General features: G+C 31.7%; 1 protein-coding gene across 1 annotated transcript in view; it reads right to left on the bottom strand.

Annotated features, from left to right (window-relative positions):
* LOC134690650 (uncharacterized) overlaps positions 1-23,774 on the bottom strand; it is a 147,171-nt gene extending 123,397 nt beyond the window's left edge. The window contains exons 1-4 of the mRNA XM_063550642.1: positions 23,286-23,774; positions 15,772-15,863; positions 8,437-8,511; positions 993-1,088 (exon numbers count right to left, since the gene is read on the bottom strand). Coding sequence (XP_063406712.1) covers positions 993-1,020 — 28 coding nt within the window. The 5' untranslated portion in view covers positions 1,021-1,088; positions 8,437-8,511; positions 15,772-15,863; positions 23,286-23,774. The remainder of the gene's footprint in view (positions 1-992; positions 1,089-8,436; positions 8,512-15,771; positions 15,864-23,285) is intronic.
* Between the last annotated feature and the right edge of the window lie 386 nt (positions 23,775-24,160).

Raw genomic sequence — 24,160 nt, 5'->3', positions numbered from 1 at the left:
ACTATTTAGAATCATAGCTACTTGTGGTGTAAATTAATATAGTATACAAGTATATATGTACTGGATTATACAGGGCTTGCAAAATGGTCATATATTCCAGACGATTATAAATCTATTCGACATTGTCTGCCTGAGGAAAGCATGAAACGGTCATCTTCTATTTAGTTTTCATAAGGGATGGTCATTTTAACATGATTAGCAATTTTTTTTATCCAACCTTTTGCCTTTACACACATTTCTGGTCATAAAAGTACTATCGAAACAACTATAATAAACAAGTGTATGTGTGCTGGATATTCATATTATTTTACAAATAAATTGAGAATGTGTCCATGGAACTCCGATGATGTCCTTGCTTGCATATTATGTTATAAAGGGACATAACTAAGACGAATGGTAAACAAGAGTGCACATGCTGAAATGTCTCACTTTCTTTACTAATCATTGATATTTTGTTGATAGTCCTAAATATAAAGCTTTATTACAACTGTCACATTAACTTCACATTAACCAAGAAAACTAAACATTGACCAATGAACCATGAAAATGATGTCAAGGTCAGATGAACCATGCCAGGCAGACATATACAGCTAACAAACAATATAGCTTAGAGTTTAAGAAAAAAAGCTAGACCAAAACACAAAAACTAAACACTTATAAAGCTTTTAAGAAGTTAGCAAACACCACTGACACTGGATCACTATCTCTATGTCAAGTATTCTGAAACAGAAATGGCTCAACAACAAAAATGACACAGCCCGAATTGAACTTGATCTGTTTTTTTGTGGTAATAAGCCATAACTTCATCAGTCAGAAATAATTAATACTGTGGATTCATTTATTTTCTATAGATGGCTATAGATTTTCCTAGATTGAGGAAAATTAGCATTTTTGTGGAAATTTGATTTTGTAATTTTGCCAATTTGTGCAACGAAAATTGGTATTCAACGAATAATAATGAATCCACTGTATTTTTTTAAACTTTTTCTCACCTAAATTTTCCTCTGGACTCTCTGACATCTTGATGACCTTGACATTTTCCTCTTCATTGTCAAAGGACTTGGCTATGGAGGAAATCTTGTTGGTCTCTGAAATAAATAAATGAATTCCTCATCTTTATTTATCAACAATCATTTTCTGTCTGGGACATGGTCCTAATACTATATATCACTCCAGCCAATAGATTAACAGATCTTATAAAAATCATAGCCACTTATTTGACCTGTCCTTTGTCAAGAACCTCTAGCTGTGTGTGTGGTATTTATTTTGTTTTAAATTGGTTCATTTGGAATATGTTACAGAGTTAAATGAGGCATCCTTTTTGTAAACCTATTATTTGTTATTGTTTAAGGACCATGCAGCTTGGGGTCAGGCACATGGGGGCTGAAGACCAATTTATTGTTAGCCTTGGGCTGTTTTCTGCTCTTCGACACATTCCCTTTTTCCATTCTCTATTCTATAAGCAGTTCATGTAAAACTCAAATATTAAACCTATATTTATAACTATTTCTCTCAATAAAGGCCTGTAACATAATCAGATTTGTGTCATAAATAATATCTTTGTCCATATCTTGTCTTTAATTTCAATATCAAACTTTTAATCAACTTAAATATCTCCATATAAACTATGATCAACAGTTAAATGCCTCTATTTATATCCTAATCAACAGTTTTCTTTACAAAATTCCAGATTGTATTTGAGATTTAAATAAATTATCCACGGTTTAATTACAGCTCTCCATTACTGAATGACGAATCATAATTAATGATAGGAAATCAATGGGGTTAAAGGTCAAGTGTCTCACCTTAAAACAAGGTTAAAGGTGAATTCTTTTTTCATATGATATATAGTTTTAGTTTAGTTTAAACATATTTATTTATAGTGGATTGGGAAACAAGTTTTGCAACTTATATTAATCCCTTTCCACTTTGCGGGTGCAAGTGCTGCCTTGTAGTGGCATTTATTACGCTTAGCCTGCTCTTTTACGAAGTCTATAAGGGTGTCTTTTACATGCAAGAGATATGTCTCTCTTAACACGGGTCAGCCGATTATTAACGGTCCTCATCCGAAGGACTATCATTGTTTCCTTAAGACCATACTCGCAAATGGTGTCAAGGGAAAGCCAAAAATTCAGTTCGAACCTGGAACCTTTGTGACAGGTGTATACATATATTCTACTAATTACGCTCCTCGGCTCTTCGAGGATGTAACTTTAGCATTCATTTCCCGATGTGCAACGAGGCATCTCATTTAAAAGAGGTCAAAATCCTTGACCTATGGGTATGACGTAGCTGTACCTAGCTATAAATACTGCGGCTATTACCTGTGCCAATCATATTATTTTTCGAGCAGCGAGGTGTCTAACTCGTTATAATCTGTGACGACGTCCAGAATTTTAAGATTTTTTAAAACTGAGAACGATGTTCCAGTATAAAATGTTTTATAAACATTAATTATCTTGAGAACTTATTATCCAAGTTCGTTAAATACAACGTATTTTATCGTTGTTCTATTTTCTAAACCTTGTTCTAAAAATACACGTGTACTGTGATGTGTAACACACAGGTGCTTATCACGTAATCAATGGTGGACCGAACGTTTTCACTCTTTAATAATTAATATCGTAGTTATTTTTAACACGAATGAATCTCTATACAGAAGTATATGAGTAGAATATCTTTCTTGTTTTTCAAGGTAAGTTCAAAATGTACGGAGGTGTACTCGTATATTCTTGCTTTAATGTACCCACGTAGTGACGTACAATTTATAGAAAATATAGCAAATATATTTGAGATTTATTATCACAAAATGTTGTGATTAAAATACATTTCTTATTCCAATATAAGAAACTGTAATGTTACTGTAGTGCATTGGAATATGCTAGACTACGTGTCGATATGAAACACCTGTATGTGTGTTACTATAAATAGACAAAAGTTAGTGATTATACGGAAGGCATTATGTGCCACTTCCAATCTAAGGTATCTGAAAACCTTTGCTAAAATATGTTATATCAAATAACGTTCAAATAGCTAATTTTTAAAAGCTTATTTGTCTAAAGCAATTAATGAGCCTAGAGACTTTTATAAGTCCTTGGTGTGTCATAAATGTGACAACAGTTCAGAATGAACTTACAATATTGTTTTAACTACCATATTGAGTAGCAAGTGGTATATCATGGCAAACAAGACCAGAAAGGTCGAAGGTGGAACATCTTTACATTTAATGAATAGTTCCTTGTAGAGCATTTAACATGCCACTAACAAACAATTGATTAGGTAGAAATATACTGTAGAAAATAATAGTAAAACAATTATTATTGTTTGAAAAATTTGCAACAAAATATTTTTAAAATATGCAACTTTTGTTGCATAATTCTGTACATGAAGTTAATCTCATGTCTTTACTATGATTTAAGATTTATATCTTTATCTTGGCAAAAAATAAAGCAGAGGATTATTGCCAATTGTTAACTTAAGCTTTTTGCTTTTGAAAAAGAATTAGTACAATATGATAATAATGTTGTAAATTGTGAAAAGTGTAATGCCAACATATCAAAACATACTAGTTGATATCAAATAGTAAAAAAGAAAGATCATAGGATCTTCTGAAATAATTATATGATTGACCTGCATTGGTCCATGTAAATTCCTTTTCTCAAGGATATTTTTTTATGATGTTGACATAACATGCATTATAGTGTTACCGACCAGTGATGGTCGTTAAAAACTTCCATATATATATATATATATGCAGTGTGGAAGGAAATAAAAATAATTTCCATTGGATGGTTTTATCAGTGCCTTGAAATTCATCAAAGGTAGATTTCAGATTATGAATAAAATTGTTTGACACTTGTAAAATGATACGTTCATGTACATTTATTACCATATTATATAAAATATAATAAGAGTTTTTTCAGTCTTATATCTTGGCATTGTTATAACATTAATTATGAAATAACAAACAAAGCCTTGGAATAGGTAAACAGTAGCTCTTTTCTGAAGAAAAAGCTCAAAGTTATTGTTCCCATTAATAAGAACACAATTGTAGATCTTGATCTTGCTGTCTACAAGGTACCAGTAATAGTAAACAACTTTTTACTGTAAAATATAGTTTGAGAATATATACAGAATATGTATATTTTTAATATACAAAGCCATTAAGGCTTCAAAATAAGCTCTTTGTGAGATAATAATACTGTGTTACAGTTGAAATATTTACAGAAATAATATTATGTGATTGATACAACTATACTTATTATTTAGACTCTGCCAAGAAAGGATTATTTCCAAAAAGCAGTGATCGGGAAGGACGTGCGCCCTGCGCCTATAGCGCATATTCACCAGAAATGGCGCATAGAGTGACAAATGTAAGCGCCCACGTGGAGCACGATATTTTTCACATCTTTTCGAAACGTTTAGATATCGTCAAATAGATTTCCGATCGTGTTCCGTGCCACATGTGTGTGGAAACAACTGTAAAATGTTCCTCCAATCATTGGAGCACCTATATATTTTTAGGACGTCTCGGGTGTTTTCCTATGGTAATAGAACCATGCGGTTTAACGTCTCGGGTGTTTTCCTATGGTTATAATAGAACCATGCGGTTTAACTGATAACCCAAAAAACGCAATTAACCATCATTCATGATATAATTTTTTATAAACAACTTTACATTTGTGAAATTTGGCTATTACAGACGAGATTTAACTCTAATATATAATCTTTTGATTTAGTTTAGCTTGCTATTATTTCGATTGAAAACCCCTGAAGCCATTTTATGAATATAGTTTTTGTCTCCATTATAGGCGCTTAAATGTCCTTGTCATTTTTTGGTCTTTGGCTCGTTTTGACATTTTGTAAACATGACTTCAGCGAATTATTATTTTGTTCTATCAATTAATGGTACTCTCTACTGTTATTCTTGGCATCTTGATGAAGCAATAATAATAATACAAGAAGTGCACAGGACGTTCCTGAAATGTCCTCTAATACGGAACGTCTGGAATGAGTATGGTATCGACGAAGACCCAAATTTAATGTTAAAAAAAACATGAACATGAAAACAAGTCAACAGTAACAGTTTAAACATTGTAAATAAAGGTTTATCTTTAATATTGTCCTTTTTGGAAGAAGTTATTGTATATTCATTGAAATTACAGAATCACAGGAACAATATTATTTAAAATCATAATTTTTAGGTAAATTTGTACCAACACCTCTTTTCCAAAACATGGGAAAATAATGATACTTTTTATTTTTTTACAGAAGTCAATTCAAATGGCCCACTCATTTGACAACATGGCCCATTATTTTTTAAAATGGCCCATTGAATTTATTTTTGAGGGGCCCTGGGCCCATAGTGAAAAAAGCCTTCCAGATCACTGAAAAAGTCGCTATTTTGACTTGCAGAAAGTAGTGTAAAAAGGTGCTTTTTTGACAAGACAAATTGTGCTTTACAATCTAAGTAATGATACTAGATATGATAAACTTTAATATATTTATTAAATTGCTCATGGTAGCAGCAATGAATGTTACAGAACTATACAAAACAAGAAGATTTTTCTCTCAACATGCAAATTTTGGTTTGATGTTGGACATGAAACATCTGACATTTTTTCCTTTTTATAAAGGAATACTATAATGTACATTGGATGTGCATCACTAATCTTTAAGTGACTATTAAAGTGTTGCCTTGTTATAGGCTATAGTCATATCTCTGTAAACATTTGTATATAATGTGAAGGGGACTAATCTCCTACAATTTTTTCGTGTCAGATAGCATATACTGAAGAAAGTAGTATTGCATGAATTTATGTAGAATTTATAAAGTTTCTATAATGATAATCAAATGATTATATTGCATCTATGCATCTGTATTATTGAAATCCATGATGGTAATTAAAAATACAAAAAGAAAATGGTGCTCTTTCTAGACTCCATGAGCTTGAGATAGAATTGCTATATTGATGCTTTTGTATCATCAGTTTATAAGAATTGACATAGTCATACTATGATATATATATATTATATATCATTTATATCTTTTTATGCTCCATCGAGAAATGAAACTTTGAAAAGTCTCCTATCATTTTTTGTCTATAAAGCATTAGAATTTGCAAAGCAAATTGCAAACTTATATTTTGTACATGTACACTGGAATTTCTTTTCAGTTCAATTAGGATTTACTTTTCTTAAATATATGTAGTTATATTGCTTTAAATATAACATAGCCATATATAATATCAGATGTATATATATAGAAAAATAGTACATGTAAGATGTATCATAAGCATATTGTACAAAAGAGCAGTTCAAGACTTGATTGATATAGGTTATTATATACAGTAATAGTTATATTCCTTCAATATCTAACATGTGTATGGATATCAGGATGGGTGAAGGTCATTTTCAAATGTTACAGTTTACAATGAAGTATAAACTTTGTAACCCTTCTCCAGTTCTTTTCAAGATAATTATCAGATTATCAGATGAGTGTTCACAGAACAGTATTACTGTTAGGATTTTTAAAACACGCTGGATCAGGTTTTAATTCTGGATATATTGATCTATATTAATTCTTATAACATAAGATATTAAATAGCTACACTGTGCTTTGTATAATTTGTTTATACTTAATGAAATATCATAACGATGATACTTTTGAGATGATTTACTTTAGAATGACACATTAGATGCAGTAGGTATATGTAGACCTAGTCTGTATGATGTGTTGGATTTTATAAGATTCAATTTATTATCAATACTGTTTGATATATATATATATATATACAATGTATATATAATTCATATACATGTACTACATATACCCATCATGCCCATTGTCATAAACTAACATGGAATGTAAATTTACTGAACCAGATATCAAATACTATATTGTAGTTGGTATATTCCAGATAAAAATGAATAAGATGAAATTTGTAAATATAGTCACTTCATTAAGTGTCCTGAAAAAGAACTACAGTAGAGGCTGTTCATCTTTGGCATCTACATGTAGTTTTAAATAAGTCAACCTTTACTTAACAGGTGACCTTTGTGTGACAGTAATCACCTATGTATGACTTTTTAATATGACTCAGAGAGGAGTTTTTGATTGCTAAGTTATGTTAAAGTTATGAATATTAATTCTATTTGAAGCTTTCGTTGCTTACTTGAGCTTTTGAATCAATTTTTCTGTTCTTACAATATTAAAGACAGACTGAATGCAAATGTCATGCAAATAGATAATACTTGTAGAACTTGCAGTGACGGTTTTTAGCTTGTAAATGTACTAGATATTTTACCATGGATTGATATTAGATATATCATGTATACATAACATTGAAATCTTCAGAAGGCTAATGAAAATCTGTATATATGGCTGTGTTTACATTGTTATTTAAACTACTGTCTCCTGAATTTGTTTTCAAATTCTTGTTTTTTCATACACATCTGAACTACAGAGAGTGTCATGTTAGAAGAGTACAAAAAAGAAGGGCTACAGGATTAAACACTTTCAAATATTAAATACAAGTGTTGCTGAATAATATGTCAGTAGATATTTAGATATACAATTAATGGTTTGTAAGCAAGTATCAGGCAAATGGTATTTTGAAAATTCTAAACTTGATATATAGATATAGGAAGATGTGGTATGAGTGTTAATATGCTCTTTATATAGTTAAAAGAATTTCTCTTGAATGTAAAGAATACGTTATTATTCTTGAAAATAGTAAAATTCAGACTACAAAATCTATTGATATTTTGATATATATTTATTTTCAAAATTACTTTAAATGTTTTTGAAACTATTTATTTTTTATACCTGTACTTACAATATTAGTACTTTACCTTCATATTTAGATGATATTTATTATTAATTCAGAAAGATTAGTTAGATTGACTACTATCTTAGTCTCCAGTATATTCTGGACTGAATCAGCAAATTATGATTTGCTCTCTGTTAGTTTTCAGGGAACTACTTGTTTGTGCCAACACTTTGAATATGCTAAAGTTACATCCTCGAAGAGCCGAGGAGCGTAATTAGTAGAATGGACTCTCATCCAAGTATAACTTGGAATATGAAGGATGAGAGTCATTCTAGTAATGGAGCCTGAGGCTCAAGAGGATGTAACAATTTACCCACCCAGTTTGGAGGGTACTGTTTGCCCATCCCAATTGTTTTGGTTGCACAAACAAACTTTGAATCATGATTGGCACAGGTAATAGCCGCAGTATTTATAGCTAGGTACAGCTACGTCATACCCATAGGTCAAGGATTTTGACCTCTTTTAAATGAGATGCCTCGTTGCACATCGGGAAATGAATGCTAAAGTTACATCCTCTTGAGCCTCAGGCTCCATTACTAGAATGACTCTCATCCTTCATATTCCAAGTTATACTTGGATGAGAGTCCATTATATACGTACTTACAATAGAATCACTTATCTTCTCTCTCTCTCTCTATTTTACACTTTCTCTTCTTAAATATGTTCTTCTATCTACCTTCTAAAATAAAATATCAAATAATAAGATATATTGAATTGTGCAATAGCTACTTATAAATAATAAAACAACCTGGTCTTATAAGGGGAGGGAGGACTCGTGTGTTTGTCTTGAATATATAAGCTTCTAGGGTTCCAATGATATATATATATACGAACAAAGAAAACAGATGATCCAGTAGCCAACCATTTCATTCAGAACAATCATTCAATGACAAATTTGAAAGTTACCGCCATAGAAAGAGTATTTCGGACAGAAACTTACAGAAAAACTAAAAAAAGCCTTTTGGATAAAAAGGCGAAAAACTTTAGAACCTGAAAGAATCAACACAAGGTATGAATGATAATAAGTATATTTTTATTAAAAAAGCGAAAAACGTGGCAAATGAACGTCATAGAAGTTATAACGAAATGTATCCAAGTGATGTAATTTATTCCAATGAAGAAGGCCGTACGTAATGGCCGAAACGTATGGGAATTTGTGTTATAGTTTTTATTATATATATATATATATATATAATTATGATGTGGTATGATTGCCAATAACAAAACAACTCTCTACAATAGATTAAATGACAGAAATTATAACAACTTTAGGTCACCATGCAGTCTATAACAATGAACAAAGCTCATACCGCATTGTCAGCAATAAAAGGCTCCTAAATGACAAATGTTAAGATTCAAATGAGTAACCTTTAATGGCCTAGTTTATGTACAAACATGATGATGTCAATAGCAGTCCATTCCGCTAATGATAGTAAAAAAAATATATGTGTCCATTTAATAGGGACACCATGTCCATGCACTCGTACCATCTGATTTCAATATAAGTAAAACATGAAACTGGGTGATACTCATGATTTGACACATATTTCAAAAAGTTCACATATGCTAATAAACAAGAGTTCTTGAATTGAAGATCATGTCATGGTACACAAGTTCAGGCTTTAGATGTTACCTTAACCAAAAATGTACAAGTATAAAGTTTCAAATGCACATGTATTATTTGAACTAAAATGAACACACCATCATGTAACAATAATAATTAGTCTAAACTGTACATGTATGTAAGTCTGAGTCAGAAATGTAGATATAGAAGAAAATTAGCGAGATGTGGTATGAGTGCCAATGAGGCAACTCTCCACCCAAGTAACAATTTATAAAGGTAAACCATTATATATAGGTCAACATAAGTACAGCCTTCAATACGGAAACCTTAGCTCAAATATCCAATTCAGTCTGAACTTATTATGTAGATAAAAATTTGACTGGACATGGAAAATATGTCAAAGAGGAAACAACTTGACAAGGGTAGAAAACAGCCAGTCTTAAATATACATGTATGTTGTCCCGAGTCTCAAATTGTACATGCAGGATTTGCACTTTAATTTAAATGTGGTCATTCAAGTGGCCTAAATTGACTGTCTTTTGTTCTCTGACACAATTTCCCCATCTCCATTCTCAATTCGATGTATTATATATATCTGAGACTACTATAACACAAGTATAGTCTCAGTATCTATATATATCCAGTATCAATAGTACATGTATATGTATTCAGTTTTGTAAATGTAGTTGTATATTATATTGACCTTTTAATCCTCAACAACATCTTGTCTTAACCAACCATCTGGGTTTTATTATATAATTCAGAATGTTTATAGCAGTTTCACTCCATATTACTCCCTATAGTTGTTTATGAAGTTCATATAAATACTGCAATAAAATGCACTTTAAATTTAAATGGTAATAAATGTTCATGTTTTATGCACTTCAAAGCTTTTAAAGATATAAAATATAAAAATCTTACGGTTCAAAATTTTAGATTTTAAGTTATTAATCACAGATTTTAAAAGTTTATTACTTTAAATTTTAACTTACAAAATTAAAACAGAATTTCTTATTTCATTATAAAGTACATCTGAAAACTGATTCAAATATTTTTATATTGCTGCATGATTTTTACCGTCACAGCTAATATTTCAACATGAACCAAACTCGGAGCATTCTTACAAAATTGTTATGTTTTAAATGGGAGTGATGAAACTGACAGTTATCTTTTGTGTATTAAGTTTCAGGCAGAGTAAGATTGACAATAAATCATTTCCCTTCTCCCTTTGCCACATAATCGTCCGTATCATTTCTGGATATTTCACCAACTGAAAAGGCAAAACTATACCACTTTGAGTAACAGCCTGAAGCAAAGCACAAAACATGATATCAAATGTAGAAGAGAGATTAGACAGACCTACAGAAAAAAACTTGTTCAATAACTAATAAGTTATGAATGGAGTACATCTGGCCATGCTCAGCCAGGTTCAATCTCAGTACCTTTAAGCTAAGAGTTAGAAGACAAGAGATCGACCAATGTACCCGTACGAAATAAGTAGTAGGATTCCACCCAGACATTACTGGGAATGAAGAGGGGGGATAGGACCTTTATCAGGACTCCGGGGATTGGGTGTTTATAAGCTCGGGATTACGGGAATGACCCTTTCGGGATCCGGGAATTCTTTATTCGAATTTCAGGACCTCGGGATTTCGTGTTTTTAGGTTCAGGATTTCGTGTTTTTAAGCCCGTTATTTCGGAATCAGGACCCCTCCTATCCCCCCTCAATGAGGTAGGATCGAATCTACCTAGAATTAAAGATTCCATATAGAAAGTAGGTGGACATTGAAAATGAACAAAATTCTGACTGGATTTTGTTTAATATTCCTACTATATTCAGTGTACATTTCATACAGGTTGTTGGAGTTCTTAGAATATTTTGCAACCATGGAAGGCCCCTTTGATCCTAATACTTGAATGCTTCTTTATCAGCTACCATCTTATGTGTTTCTTGTATATGTGGCTTTATCATGTTGATGCACAAAAAACATTATCATGTTGGTCAATGTGATGTAATTTTTAGTATAAAACTGCAGAGGCGGATTTAGGGGGGAAAAAATTTGGTTGCTTATATAGGGAATCACTGAAGCGTGACTGGAGTGAGCCCCCTCTTAGGTCAGTCAGTGGGCCCCCACTTATGAAAATTCCTGGAATCACCACTGTAAAACTGTGGTAAGGTTTAACAAATGTCATCACCATTAAAGTATTATACAATCTATCTTATAATCTTTACCATACAAATAAACACATGAAAAATCAAATGGTTGCTGCCTAAAGGTTTAACAAATGTCATCACCATTATAGTATTATGCAATCTATCTTATAATCTTTACCGTACAAATAAACACATGAAAAATCAAATGGTTGCTGCCTAAAGGTTTAACAAATGTCATCACCATTATAGTATTATGCAATCTATCTTATAATCTTTACCATACAAATAAACACATGAAAAATCAAATGGTTGCTGCCTAAAGGTTTAACAAATGTCATCACCATTATAGTATTATGCAATCTATCTTATAATCTTTACCATACAAATAAACACATGAAAAATCAAACAGAGCACTATAACTTTCTCTCAACATAGATGGAAGTCAACATTAGATACAAATCACCAGTCTATTTTTAGATAATAATGATCCTTCTTCAAAGTATCTAAAATACAAAAATAAATATTTCCTACTCTTAACTTACAATACAATAATAACAAGCGTAAACAGAAACCTTTCAATAAAGTCATTATAGAGATCAACTTACAATCCAATGGTTCAACCCTCCATTCTAATCACTTTTACCCACTTTGATGTAGGAATATAACACCATGGCACAATTCATAAATCATAAAATATTGAAATTTTAATTTGTCCCATAGTGACTTCAATAATTGTAAAAGTGAAACATCAATAATCCTAACTGTTACTAACTATGGTGCATCATAATATTACATTGTCATCATAGTACATTCTTAGATTACATTGTCAATGTAAATAGACATTACATTACATTGTCATTAACTTATGACATACAATAAATCTCAATGGTCTTAGATACTTTCATACCAGAAATCTGATAAGGGGTGTTTCAACTGAATATGTAAAGACATGAAATTAATTGATATATCTTTCAATTCAACTGATATTTAATTATTCACAATATTATACATTTAACAAATTAAAAGACTCACTCATTATGTAATGTTACAAATCTACATGCTATCTTTTTATCTTTATATTTAAGTCAAAACTTGTTCTTGCTACAGTCATGACAGTTAAATAAGTATTGAAGGTTAATTTTACATCATAACTGTAAAGATTTGATAAAAAAAAAATAGTGGGCCTAAAAACTATATAATGTAGGTGAAAAACTAGTTCAAAATTTTGGCTCTTTTTTATCTGTGATGATGTTGTGAAATATTTTAGCTCAAACATAGCAAACAAATAAAAACAACTTAATAAATACATGTGAATTTTTTTTATTTTAAAATTTCTAATATTTTCACTATGGGTAACTCCCCCTTTTTATCTGAAATATTCTATCAACCACTTCCTGTACCCCTGGGGGGGGGGGGGTTCCAACTACATGTCCCATTCAATTGCATTGATCGTCCAAAAAAAGGGGGGTTCCAACCCCTCCCCCCTGGATCCAAACCTGATTCCACTGGGTAAAGTGTAACGATAAACATACAGAATCATGCATCAAAGTGACTAAAGATGACAAATTCTAGTAAAATGGACAAAATTGAGAAAGAAAATGGGGAATGTATCAAAGAGACATTAAGTTACAACACGACCATAGAAAAAAATGAAGTCTATTCCTATTTCAGATTAAACTCTGGTTACATAATGTGACTGAAACATGTCCTGGTCAAAGTAGGCAAAAATAACTTATATCTGGGGAATTTAAATCTTTCGTCAGATGAAACTGAATTTTGAGGCCAAAATGAGTCCTTACCGGTCACCTACTCCTTTAGTGTTGATCACAATTATACCAGAATTAAAATATTAAAAGCTCTGACCAATGTTTATTATGATCGTAATTAATATATAATGGTATCAATGTCAATTAAACAGTATTCACCTTCTAAATAAATTTGCGACTGACATTCGTCTTGATTTAATTCATTTATGTTTCCGTCATATGATATACAATAGAAATGATAAACTAAATATTTATTTTTCCTTATCGTGATTAAATTTCAAAGGACTTGTATAAATCATGGATACATTTTATTTAAACAGTGCACTGTTCTGCAGATATTGAACAATGTCAATTAAACAGTATTCACCTTCTAAATATGTTTTATCAGATCTTATTAAAACTTGTCAATACAGCTCAAATGTTTGTAAATGGTTCGCAGCCTTTTCATTGCAGCCTTTTTAACTGATAATACGACTCCAGTGTTATGTTTGTGAATGGTTCTTTCCTTTTCATCGCAGCCTTTTTAACTGACAATTTAACTCACAATACAACTCAATGTTTTTATAAATGCTTCTTTCTTTTTATATCAAAGCCATTTTAACTGTATCTCAAGGCTCATACTTTAAATGTGCATATTCAATCAACACCAATCAATGACTTGGTAATATTCAATGAATTAGAACATAAAACATTAATTATATTCTCTACATTAAATGTCTAAACATTTCTAAACGATTTGATTTTTTTCTTTAATTAAAGTGCAAATTTTTCTGAAGCATTCAATTTATTTCAAAATATATTCATTAATAAATTTAATTTCATAAATTATTCAAAGGTACATTTGTATTCAAATTCATGCAGTTGTAGAAAAGAATAGAAAAAGGGAATGTGTAAAAAACATAACAATCCAACAAAGAGCAGAAAAAAGACCAAGTAAATATTATTTGATGATTAAGACTTCTTATTACTGTGGAAAAAGAGTGGATATTGTGAATAAATTCATTAAACAACAAATGGGACACAGACAATGCCCACTGGCTTCCATATCATGTTATAAAGGGACATAACTCAAGAGGCTGCAGATGAATGAACAGACAGACAGACAGACTGATAGAAGAAGCATATACAGACAGATCTAGATGAACAGACAAGTCACAAACTTTATATTCCAAAGCTAATAATAAATCAGAATAATTTGACATTTATTTTACTTTCTTAAATGCCTTTCTTTTGACTATATCATTAAAAAGGGATTGATTGATAAAAATAAACAATTGTTGACTTAAGGATAAGGTCATTTAACAGAATAAAAAAAAGAAAATAAACAATTATTGACTTGGGGATAAGGACTTGTAAGGATAACAAAAATAAACATATTTATCAGACCCAGGTATTGTGTAGATTGTTCATTCACAGACAAATGTGAAATTAATTGATAATACCCTGATACAAGGTGGACCAATATATCTTACTTTACAACCTATAATGTTTTGCAATAACTTTTATTTGGAGCTTCTTATTGTGGAAATTCCAGGAGGGGGAGGGGTATCAATATTTCAAATTGGACCAATTTATGATTTGCAATATAACATGTTACACATTGTAAAATAACTGTAATTGTAATCTTCTCATTGTGGAAATTCAAGGAGGGGGAGGGAGTATCTATATTTATGTATTTTGACCAATATATGCATTAGACTGTTGGTTATCCTGTTTGAATGGTTTTACATTTGTCTTATAATTTTGGGTCCCTTTAAAGCTTGTTGTTCAGTGTGAGCCAAGGCTCCATGTTGATTGACCTATAATGGTTTACTTTTATAAATTGTTATTTGGATGGAGAGTTGTCTTAATGGCACTCATACCACATCTTCTTATATCTATGGTTTACAAATGTACAATAACCATCATAAGAAACTTAATATTGTGGAAATTCAAGGAGGGGGATGGAGGGGGTATGAATATTTGGACCAATCTATGTTTTACAAATGTACAATTACTGTTATAAGAATATATATTAGCTTATCATTGTGGAAATTCAAGGAGGGGAGGGAGGGGATATATATATATTAGAATCAATTCATGCCAGTTTACAACCTAAAGCAACTGTATTTGAAGCATCACATCTTGTGGAAATTCATGGTACAAAAACTATCATTAGAATTAGAAGCTTCTCACTGAAGAAATTCTAGGGGGGAGGGTCTATCTCAGGACAAAATAAAATTCAGAAATTTTGTTGTATTTGAATGTTTAAAATTAATCAAGGTCATATAAATGTACATGTACACATGCACTTGCAAAGGGTCAATTCTTTAAGACCCAGCTCACATGGTATAATGAAGTTCATGTGGTGGTGGTGACCCTATGTAGGATTATCATACTTACAATTATACTATTCTTGGTATTAAAAGCAGGTTAATGGAAATAAGTTACATTAGGTTTAGGAATTGTACAAACCTTTGTATTCTCTCTGTGTAAAATAATCCTTACAGTTAAATCCAATATTCTTTGTACTATAATCCTACACTGAATAATCTGTTGTCACTACTCTGAAATAAGAAAGATTAAATAAATTATCACAATTTGTAACATAAAAATAAAAATAAATAAGATTCATAAAAATTTAAACCAAAGTGAGTTAAGCTTTATTGATTAATTGTGCCCGAAAATTAAAACTCTGAAAATTAAAACTCGATATCAAGTGATTTATTGATAAATTGTTGCCTGTTAAATGTTCAATGGCAAATATTTCAAGTATGTTCAGGACGACTGGTGTAAACTTACAACTTATACTGGGAGAGAAAACCTTACTCTATAGACATTTGTACCAAGTCAGACTAAGAAAATCCAAACTTGATCCGAACCTGATATTTGGTAGAAAGCTCCATGTAGTTCAGACAGATGAAGGAACAGCATGCTCACTTTGAACTTTCATTCAGTTCACACATAGATAACATATATAGTATAAATCCTCAAGATCCAGTCGCATTCAGATGAGGAAATGACAAAAATCAGATGTTTAAACACTTACATACTAAAATCTATCCAACTATCTCACAATACTGAAATATGGGAAAATATTTCATTACAATTGTTTGGTTTAGAAATCTTAAATCCGACTCCAACAATTTTAACATACAATACTGTAATATTCAGCTTGACTCGTTCAAGTGAGAAAATTTGACTCTTTGCATTTAAACAGAATACAACTTATCATTATATATCAATCAAGATCACCTAGAATTCTACGCTTTAAAGATCCATTGACAATGAGATATAATACAGATATGACGATGACGCTGTTAAATGTTAATACATGTTACAATAGGACATCATATACATAGATTTAACTGGACAATACAACCTACCAATAAGTATATTTAAATGGTAAACATAACTTCACCTTAGGTACAAATGATCTAAAGATGATGGGTGTTTACATGGTAAACATAAACATAGGTACGCTAAGGTAGAAACATCAGATGGTGATGGGTAATTACTGATTCTTTATCAGTGTGAAGATTAACACCTTCTACCAAATGAGTCTGTATTGTATATTCAATGTATAACTTTAAAAGTGGGGGAAAAGATACCAAAGGGACAGTAAAACTCATAAATTTAAAACAAACTGACAACGCCATGGCTAAAAATGAAAAAGACAAATTGAAAAACAATCATACACATGACATAACATATAGAAAACTAAAGAATAAAAATTTTAAGTTATACTCTGAACAGTCAGGGCGGGCGTCAAAGATCAGATCAACAATTAGAGGCCGTATTGTTTTTAATGGAATCTAATTTGTCTTTAAATAACCTCTGAGTAGATAATTACATTGTCTTTAAATAACCTCAGAGTAGATAATTACATTGTCTTTAAATAACCTCAGAGTAGATAATTACATTGTCTTTAAATAACCTCTGAGTAGATAATTACATTGTCTTTAAATAACCTCAGAGTAGATAATTACATTGTCTTTAAATAACCTCAGAGTAGATAATTACATTGTCTTTAAATAACCTCAGAGTAGATAATTACATTGTCTTTAAATAACCTCAGAGTAGATAATTACATTGTCTTTAAATAACCTCTGAGTAGATAATTACATTGTCTTTAAATAACCTCAGAGTAGATAATTACATTGTCTTTAAATAACCTCAGAGTAGATAATTACATTGTCTTTAAATAACCTCAGAGTAGATAATTACAATCTTTTATTATTGATGGTCTACTGGTGATTTAAATTCCTTCTTTCTTTATTATATCTGATCAAGTAAATAACAAGAATGTTTTATACATTGTTATAACAGACTCAAAATGCTCAATCTAATTTTAAAACAAATCATGGGACAAATTAAATATTTCATAATAAAATTAAGTTAAAAAATCATTTAGTTCAAATAAAACTTGTATATATTTTTTAAACAAATATAGCAGTAGTGGCATCATTCACAACATTGTGTCTAAGGATGTGGTATTATTCAAACCATGAAGTCAAGGAATGTGGCATCATTCACAGCATAATGTCAAACAATTGTGGCATCATTCAAACCAGTATGTCAAAAGATGTGGCATTATTCATAGCATGAAGTCAAATAATGCGGCATCATTCACACTATGAAGTCAGAGTGTTGCATCATTCATACCAATATACTGGTGTGAAAGATGTGGCATCGGTATGTAAAGATGTGTCATCATTAAGACCATGAAGTCAAAAGGTGTGGCATCATTCACACTTTTACGTCATAAGAAGTGACACCATACACACCATTGTGTCATAGGTTGTGGCATCATTCACACCTTTAAATTTAAGTATGTGGTATCACTCACATAATTGTGTCACAGGATGTGGCATCATTCACACCATTGTGTTACAGGATGTTGCATCAATCACAACATTGTCACAAAATGTGGCATCAATCACAACATTGTCACAGGATGTGGCATCATTCACACCATTGTGTCACAGGATGTGGTATGAATCACAACATTGTCAAAAGGTGCAGCATTATTAAAACTATTGTGTCACAGGATGTTGCATCAATCACAACATTGTCACAAAATGTGGCATCAATCACAATATTGTCACAGGATGTGGCATCATTCACACCCTTGTGTCACAGGATGTGGCATCATTCACACCATTGTGTCACAGGATGTTGCATCAATCACAAGGCCATAATAAATAATAGGTTTGTTTGCCCAAACGCTACCTACCCAGAAAAAAGCTGCCTACTCAAATTCTTTTATTGTCCTGATTTGAAAAAGTTTTTTTTAACCAAATAGGTATGAAAACTAATTAAACATTTGATACTTCAATTTCTTTTTTTGAAAAAAAAAGAAAATGCCTACCTACCTACCCACTATCTCAACCTTTGGGTAGGGTTTGGGCAAACAAAAATATTTTTAAGTGTGGCCCAGCATTGTCACAAAATGTGGCATCAATCACAACATTGTCACAGGATGTGGCATCATTCACACCCTTGTGTCACAGGATGTGGCATCATTCACACCATTGTGTCAGAGGATGTGGCATCAATCACAACATTGTCACAGGGTGCAGCATTATTAAAACCATGAAGTCGAGGATTGTGGTATCATTTAAACCAGTATGTCAAAAGATGTGGCATCATTTATAGCATAAAGTCAAATAATGTGGCATGTGAATGATGTGGCATCAGTATGTAAAAGATAACATATCATCAACAACATGAAGTCATAAGGTGTGGTAGATTTACACCATAGTGTCAAGGGATGTGGCACCATTAACACCTATAAGTCAAAGGATGTGGCATCATGCACACCAGGATGTGAAAAATATGAATTGATTTTCAGCTGCAATCACAAAATTGACTCTGAATCATAGACAATGATAGAGGATCTGAAAATGAAGTTAATCTAAAATTTGACTATTGATGTTTACTGTCAGTCCATAATAAATGAAAGTGCAATTTCTAGTACTATATTAAAGTTTATACCATTAATACTTCATATAAATTCTTAGTTGCAAAGGTAAAACCCCTGGAAACTTTGGTGCATTCAATAAACTTTGTATTGTCCCCAAGAATGTGTTGAGAGGTACTTATGTCACTGATAATATAAACTGCTTGTCATATCAAACTACAGTAAACAGCAATAAAATACATAATACTAAACAGTCCTTAATCATCATAACATAGATACCACATCATTTTCTTTGATAATACACTCAATTATTTAGGGTTGTATGTTCAAATGTGATAAACTTTTAAACTTCCTGCAATTTTTCAGACGTAAAGAATGGTGAACGGACAAGGCAACCACTAACTGTGATTAAAGTACAATGTTTATATAGTGTGATAGATTGGTTACTCTCCGTCTATCATACAGGTTATAGTCAGATATATTAGGTATATAATTTAAGGGCTGTTGGTGTTACCCATTGATTGTCTAATGCAATACAGTTTATGGTGAAATATATTTGGCAGTTAATTTAGGGGCTGTTGTAACTTAGCTTTGTTCAATACTACTGAATTGTTGAAGTGAATCAATATAGAGGCGATAGATACAATTAAGCAGTTAAATATACCAAAGAGAGGTGAAATAAACCAAAAAGAAGCAAAAGATACCATAGAGAGGCCAAAGATTCCAAAGAGAGGCCAAAGTTTCCAAAGAGAGGCCAAAGATTCCAAAGAGAGGCCACAGATACCATGCAGAAGCAAAAGATACCAAAGAGACCAAAAAGAAACAAAAGAGAGGCCAAAGATACAAAAGGGAGGCAAAAGGAACCAAAGAGAGGTAAAAGATACCAAAGAGAGGCAAAAGATACCAAAGTGAGGCAAAAGATACCAAAGTGAGGCAAAAGATACAAAAGGGAGGCAAACGATACAAACGTGAGGCAAAAGATACCAAGCAGAAGCCAAATATACCAAGCAGAAGCCAAATATACCAAGCAGAAGCCAAATATACCAAGCAGAGGCCAAATATACCAAGCAGAAGCCATATATACCAAGCAGAAGCCATATATACCAAGCAGAAGCCAAATATACCAAGCAGAAGCCAAATATACCAGCAGAAGCCAAATATACCATGCAGAAGCCAAATATACCAAGCAGAAGCCAAATATACCAAGCAGAAGCCAAATATACCAAGCAAAAGCCATTTATACCAAGCAGAAGCCATATATACCAAGCAGAAGCCAAATATACCAAGCAGAAGCCAAATATACCAAAGGGAGGCCCAAATATACCAAGCAGAAGCCAAATATACCAAAGGGAGGCCCAAATTTACAAGCAGAAGCCAAATATTCCAAAGGGAGGCCCAAATATACCAAGCAGAAGCCAAATATACCAAAGGGAGGCCCAAATATACCAAGCAGAAGCCAAATATACCAAAGGGAGGCCCAAATATACCAAGCAGAAGCCAAATATACCAAAGGGAGGCCCAAATTTACCAAGCAGAAACCAAATATACCAAAGAGAGGCCCAAATATACTTAGCAGAAGCCGAATATACCAAAAGGGAGGACAGTTAATGCCACAAACAACCACTGCAGTTTTTTTTATTTTTAAAAAGATTCGAGGAAAGTTGTTAGGTAAACAATTGTTTACATCTTACACACATCTTATAATGTAAATATGATAAGTTTATATATTTTAGTTTCATTCTACTCAATTTAACTTGAAAAACTAGACATGAATAAATGTGCCTTTACATTTTAATTTCTAAATCATTTCTTCAGAAAAAATTTAATTAATGCAAACTAAATTCAAATTGAGTATTTAATTGCAACCTTATATGCATTGACAAATATGTATAATTACCATAAACATACCATTATTATTCTCCGTTCTTACTGTACCTTCATATTACTTTTATTCTCCGTTCTTACTGTACCTTCATATTACTTTTATTCTCCTTTCTTACTGTACCTTCATATTACTTTTATTCTCCGTTCTTTTCTGACTGCTACCTTCATATTACTTTTATTCTCCATTCTTTTCTGACTGCTACCTTCATATTACTTTTATTCTCCGTTCTTTTCTGACTGCTACCTTCATATTACTTTTATAATTTATTTTTGACAAAGAAGAATGGGCTAACCATCAATTTATTCTTTCATCAAAAACATTATATTTTACTTCTCAAGCTTATAAAAGGATATTCAGAATTTTCTAGTTTTATCTATGTCTAGTGTAAATATAAAATTTGCCTGCCAAACCTTTACTTTTCTTTTCAAAATTTCATAATATAATAGTTTTAAAAAGCCTTTTTTTAATCTAATAAAATCTTTACATTTTCATACCTTTTGAAAGAAAACAGTGCCAATGTTACATTTAAGAAAAGTCTGGAAAGAATCTGTTCAGCCAAAATTTCAATTGATTATTTCTCCAAAACAAGGATACATACAGACCTTTCATTATTTTCTGCTTTTTAAGTTTCATTACATTGTATTTATATAATTAAAGGAAGATATGGTACCAGTGCCAATTAGACAACTCTTCATATAAACTAATGTTTATAATAGTCTTTTAAATAGCTTGTTTTTTTTTTTAAACAGATCTAGAGAAGGGGACATCCTCAAAAGAGGGGGGGGGGGGGGGGGGGGGCAGGACCTTTTTCTGAACCTCTGGATTTCATGTTTTCAAAAGTGGGATTTCGAGATCAGGACCCCTCCAACTCTTGTCCTGCTAATTATTTCTGATTTTAAAATTGTCTATCTACATTTTTATCTGTTAAACATTACATGATATTAGGCAAAAACTGCCAAAAATGGTATTTAAAGACATCTTTAAAGGGAAAAAAAGGGTTGACTATTAAATATATTTGCTGATAATTTTTGCTATCAAATATTTCAATCTATCAATTTAATTATACAAAATATAATTGTCAAAATCAAAGGCAATTTTTAATGAAAAATATGGGGGAAAATGGACATTAAAGGGCAATAACTTCAGTAATGTGTCCACTACAGGCAATAACGTCAGTAAGCAGTCCAATAAGGGCAATAACGTCAGTCACAGAGTGACTTAAAGGGCAATAACGTCAGAAAGGAGTCCACTTAGGGCAATAACGTCAGTAAGGAGTCCAATAAGGGCAATTACTTCAGTAAGGAATTCATTAGGGCAATAATGTCAGTAAGGAGTCAAATAAGGGCAATTATTTCAGTAAGGAATCCATTAGGGCAATAACTTCAGTAAGGAGTCCAATAAGGGCAATTACTTCAGTAAGGAGTCCAATAAGGGCAATTACTTCAGTAAGGAGTCCAATAAGGGCAATTACTTCAGAAAGGAGTCCAATAAGGGCAATAACTTCAGTAAGGAGTCCACTTAGGGCAATAACGTCAGTAAGGAGTCCAATAAGGGCAATTACTTCAGTAAGGAGTCCAATAAGGGCAATTACTTCAGTAAGGAGTTCAATAAGGGCAATTACTTCAGTAAGGAGTCCAATAAGGGCAATTACTTCAGTAAGGAGTTCACTAAGGACAATAACTTCAGCAAGGAGTCCACTTGGGGCAATAACTTCAGTAAGGAGTCCATTAAGGGCAATAACTTCAGTAAGGAGCCCACTGACCATGTTGGTCATCTGTCATATTAGAAGATCTTGACTTTTTGATCATTTTGGCTTTAAAAAGTTTCTTCCTATGTAGTTTTTAAGATATATGGCCTTTTGGCCAGGTGAGCTATAAAAGATCAAGTGTGTCATATGTCAATGAGAGAGCAACCAAACAACACATACAATATAATCATTCCAGTGTAGAATTTGTACATGTTACAATTTATAGATCTCTATACTGTATTATGCTTCCTAGAAAAACTTCATTTTATATATAAATGTATATCTAGTTGTTTATATGTTACTAAATCTTAACATGCTTAATGGTGAAAGTCTGAGAGAAAAACGAATAAACTATAAAAGTCAATGATTTTGCATTGAAATTTTAAAAATAAAACTGACCTAACTGACCCTAATGACCAAAGAGATAATCTTACCTGAAAAGGTGATAACTCAGGGAAAATCAAATTGGTGTATTTCACAGGTGAATTTGTTAACATATATATCCTTGTTACAGCACTATTCTTGTGTCCATCAGTAAAACAACAAATACTAATCCTTATTTATGAGAGAGAAAATCACGTAATCCACAAAACTTAATCCAGGAATAAAATCTAGAGATATCCAAAAACAAAACCTAAGATACGATAATTCAAATGTATGATAAAATACTAAATAGTCAAATAAATCAATAAATCGCCAAAATGACTCGGTATCTTTGTACTGTTAAGTGACGGGAGATTTTCCAAGTCTTTTCCTAATCCGTATTATCTCAAAGACGTTAGCAACCTGGACCTCGTTCAGTCAAGCGTGAAGGTTAGCATCCAAAGACAGATATTTCTCTATTATACAATGGCCAATACACATATTTCACAAACAAAATGTTACCGTTTTATAAAGACAACCATAAACTAGCTGAATCCTATCTGTGCTTTATCAGGGAATATTGTTTCAAAATCTGGTATTTAAATATATAAATGTTTACCGTGTGATTATAACGGCTAATCTGATTTTGGATTTGTTCGTTTGTTTTCCACTTGAAATGGCTACCTGTATTATCAATAGGATAAATATTAGGATATAACAGGTGATTCTCAACAGAATATCTATATGTTTTATTTAATGCAAAATATAAATAAAATATATATTCAGAATTAAGTTCAAACAGTAATATTCAGTCCTGTTTAGTGTTGTGGCTCTTAATCTGTAACCCTGACTTCCCATTTCAAAACTTTAAAGAAAATGAATTATATTCATAATTTATATCAAAATTGCTCTGTAAGGAAAGAAAAGTTGGAGACTGGCTCACATA

Source organism: Mytilus trossulus, chromosome 11 (assembly GCF_036588685.1).
Source record: "Mytilus trossulus isolate FHL-02 chromosome 11, PNRI_Mtr1.1.1.hap1, whole genome shotgun sequence".
In the NCBI taxonomy this organism is placed as follows: Eukaryota; Metazoa; Mollusca; class Bivalvia; order Mytilida; family Mytilidae; genus Mytilus; species Mytilus trossulus.
Note: the sequence above shows the minus strand (reverse complement) of the source record. Positions and strands in the feature narration are given on the sequence as shown.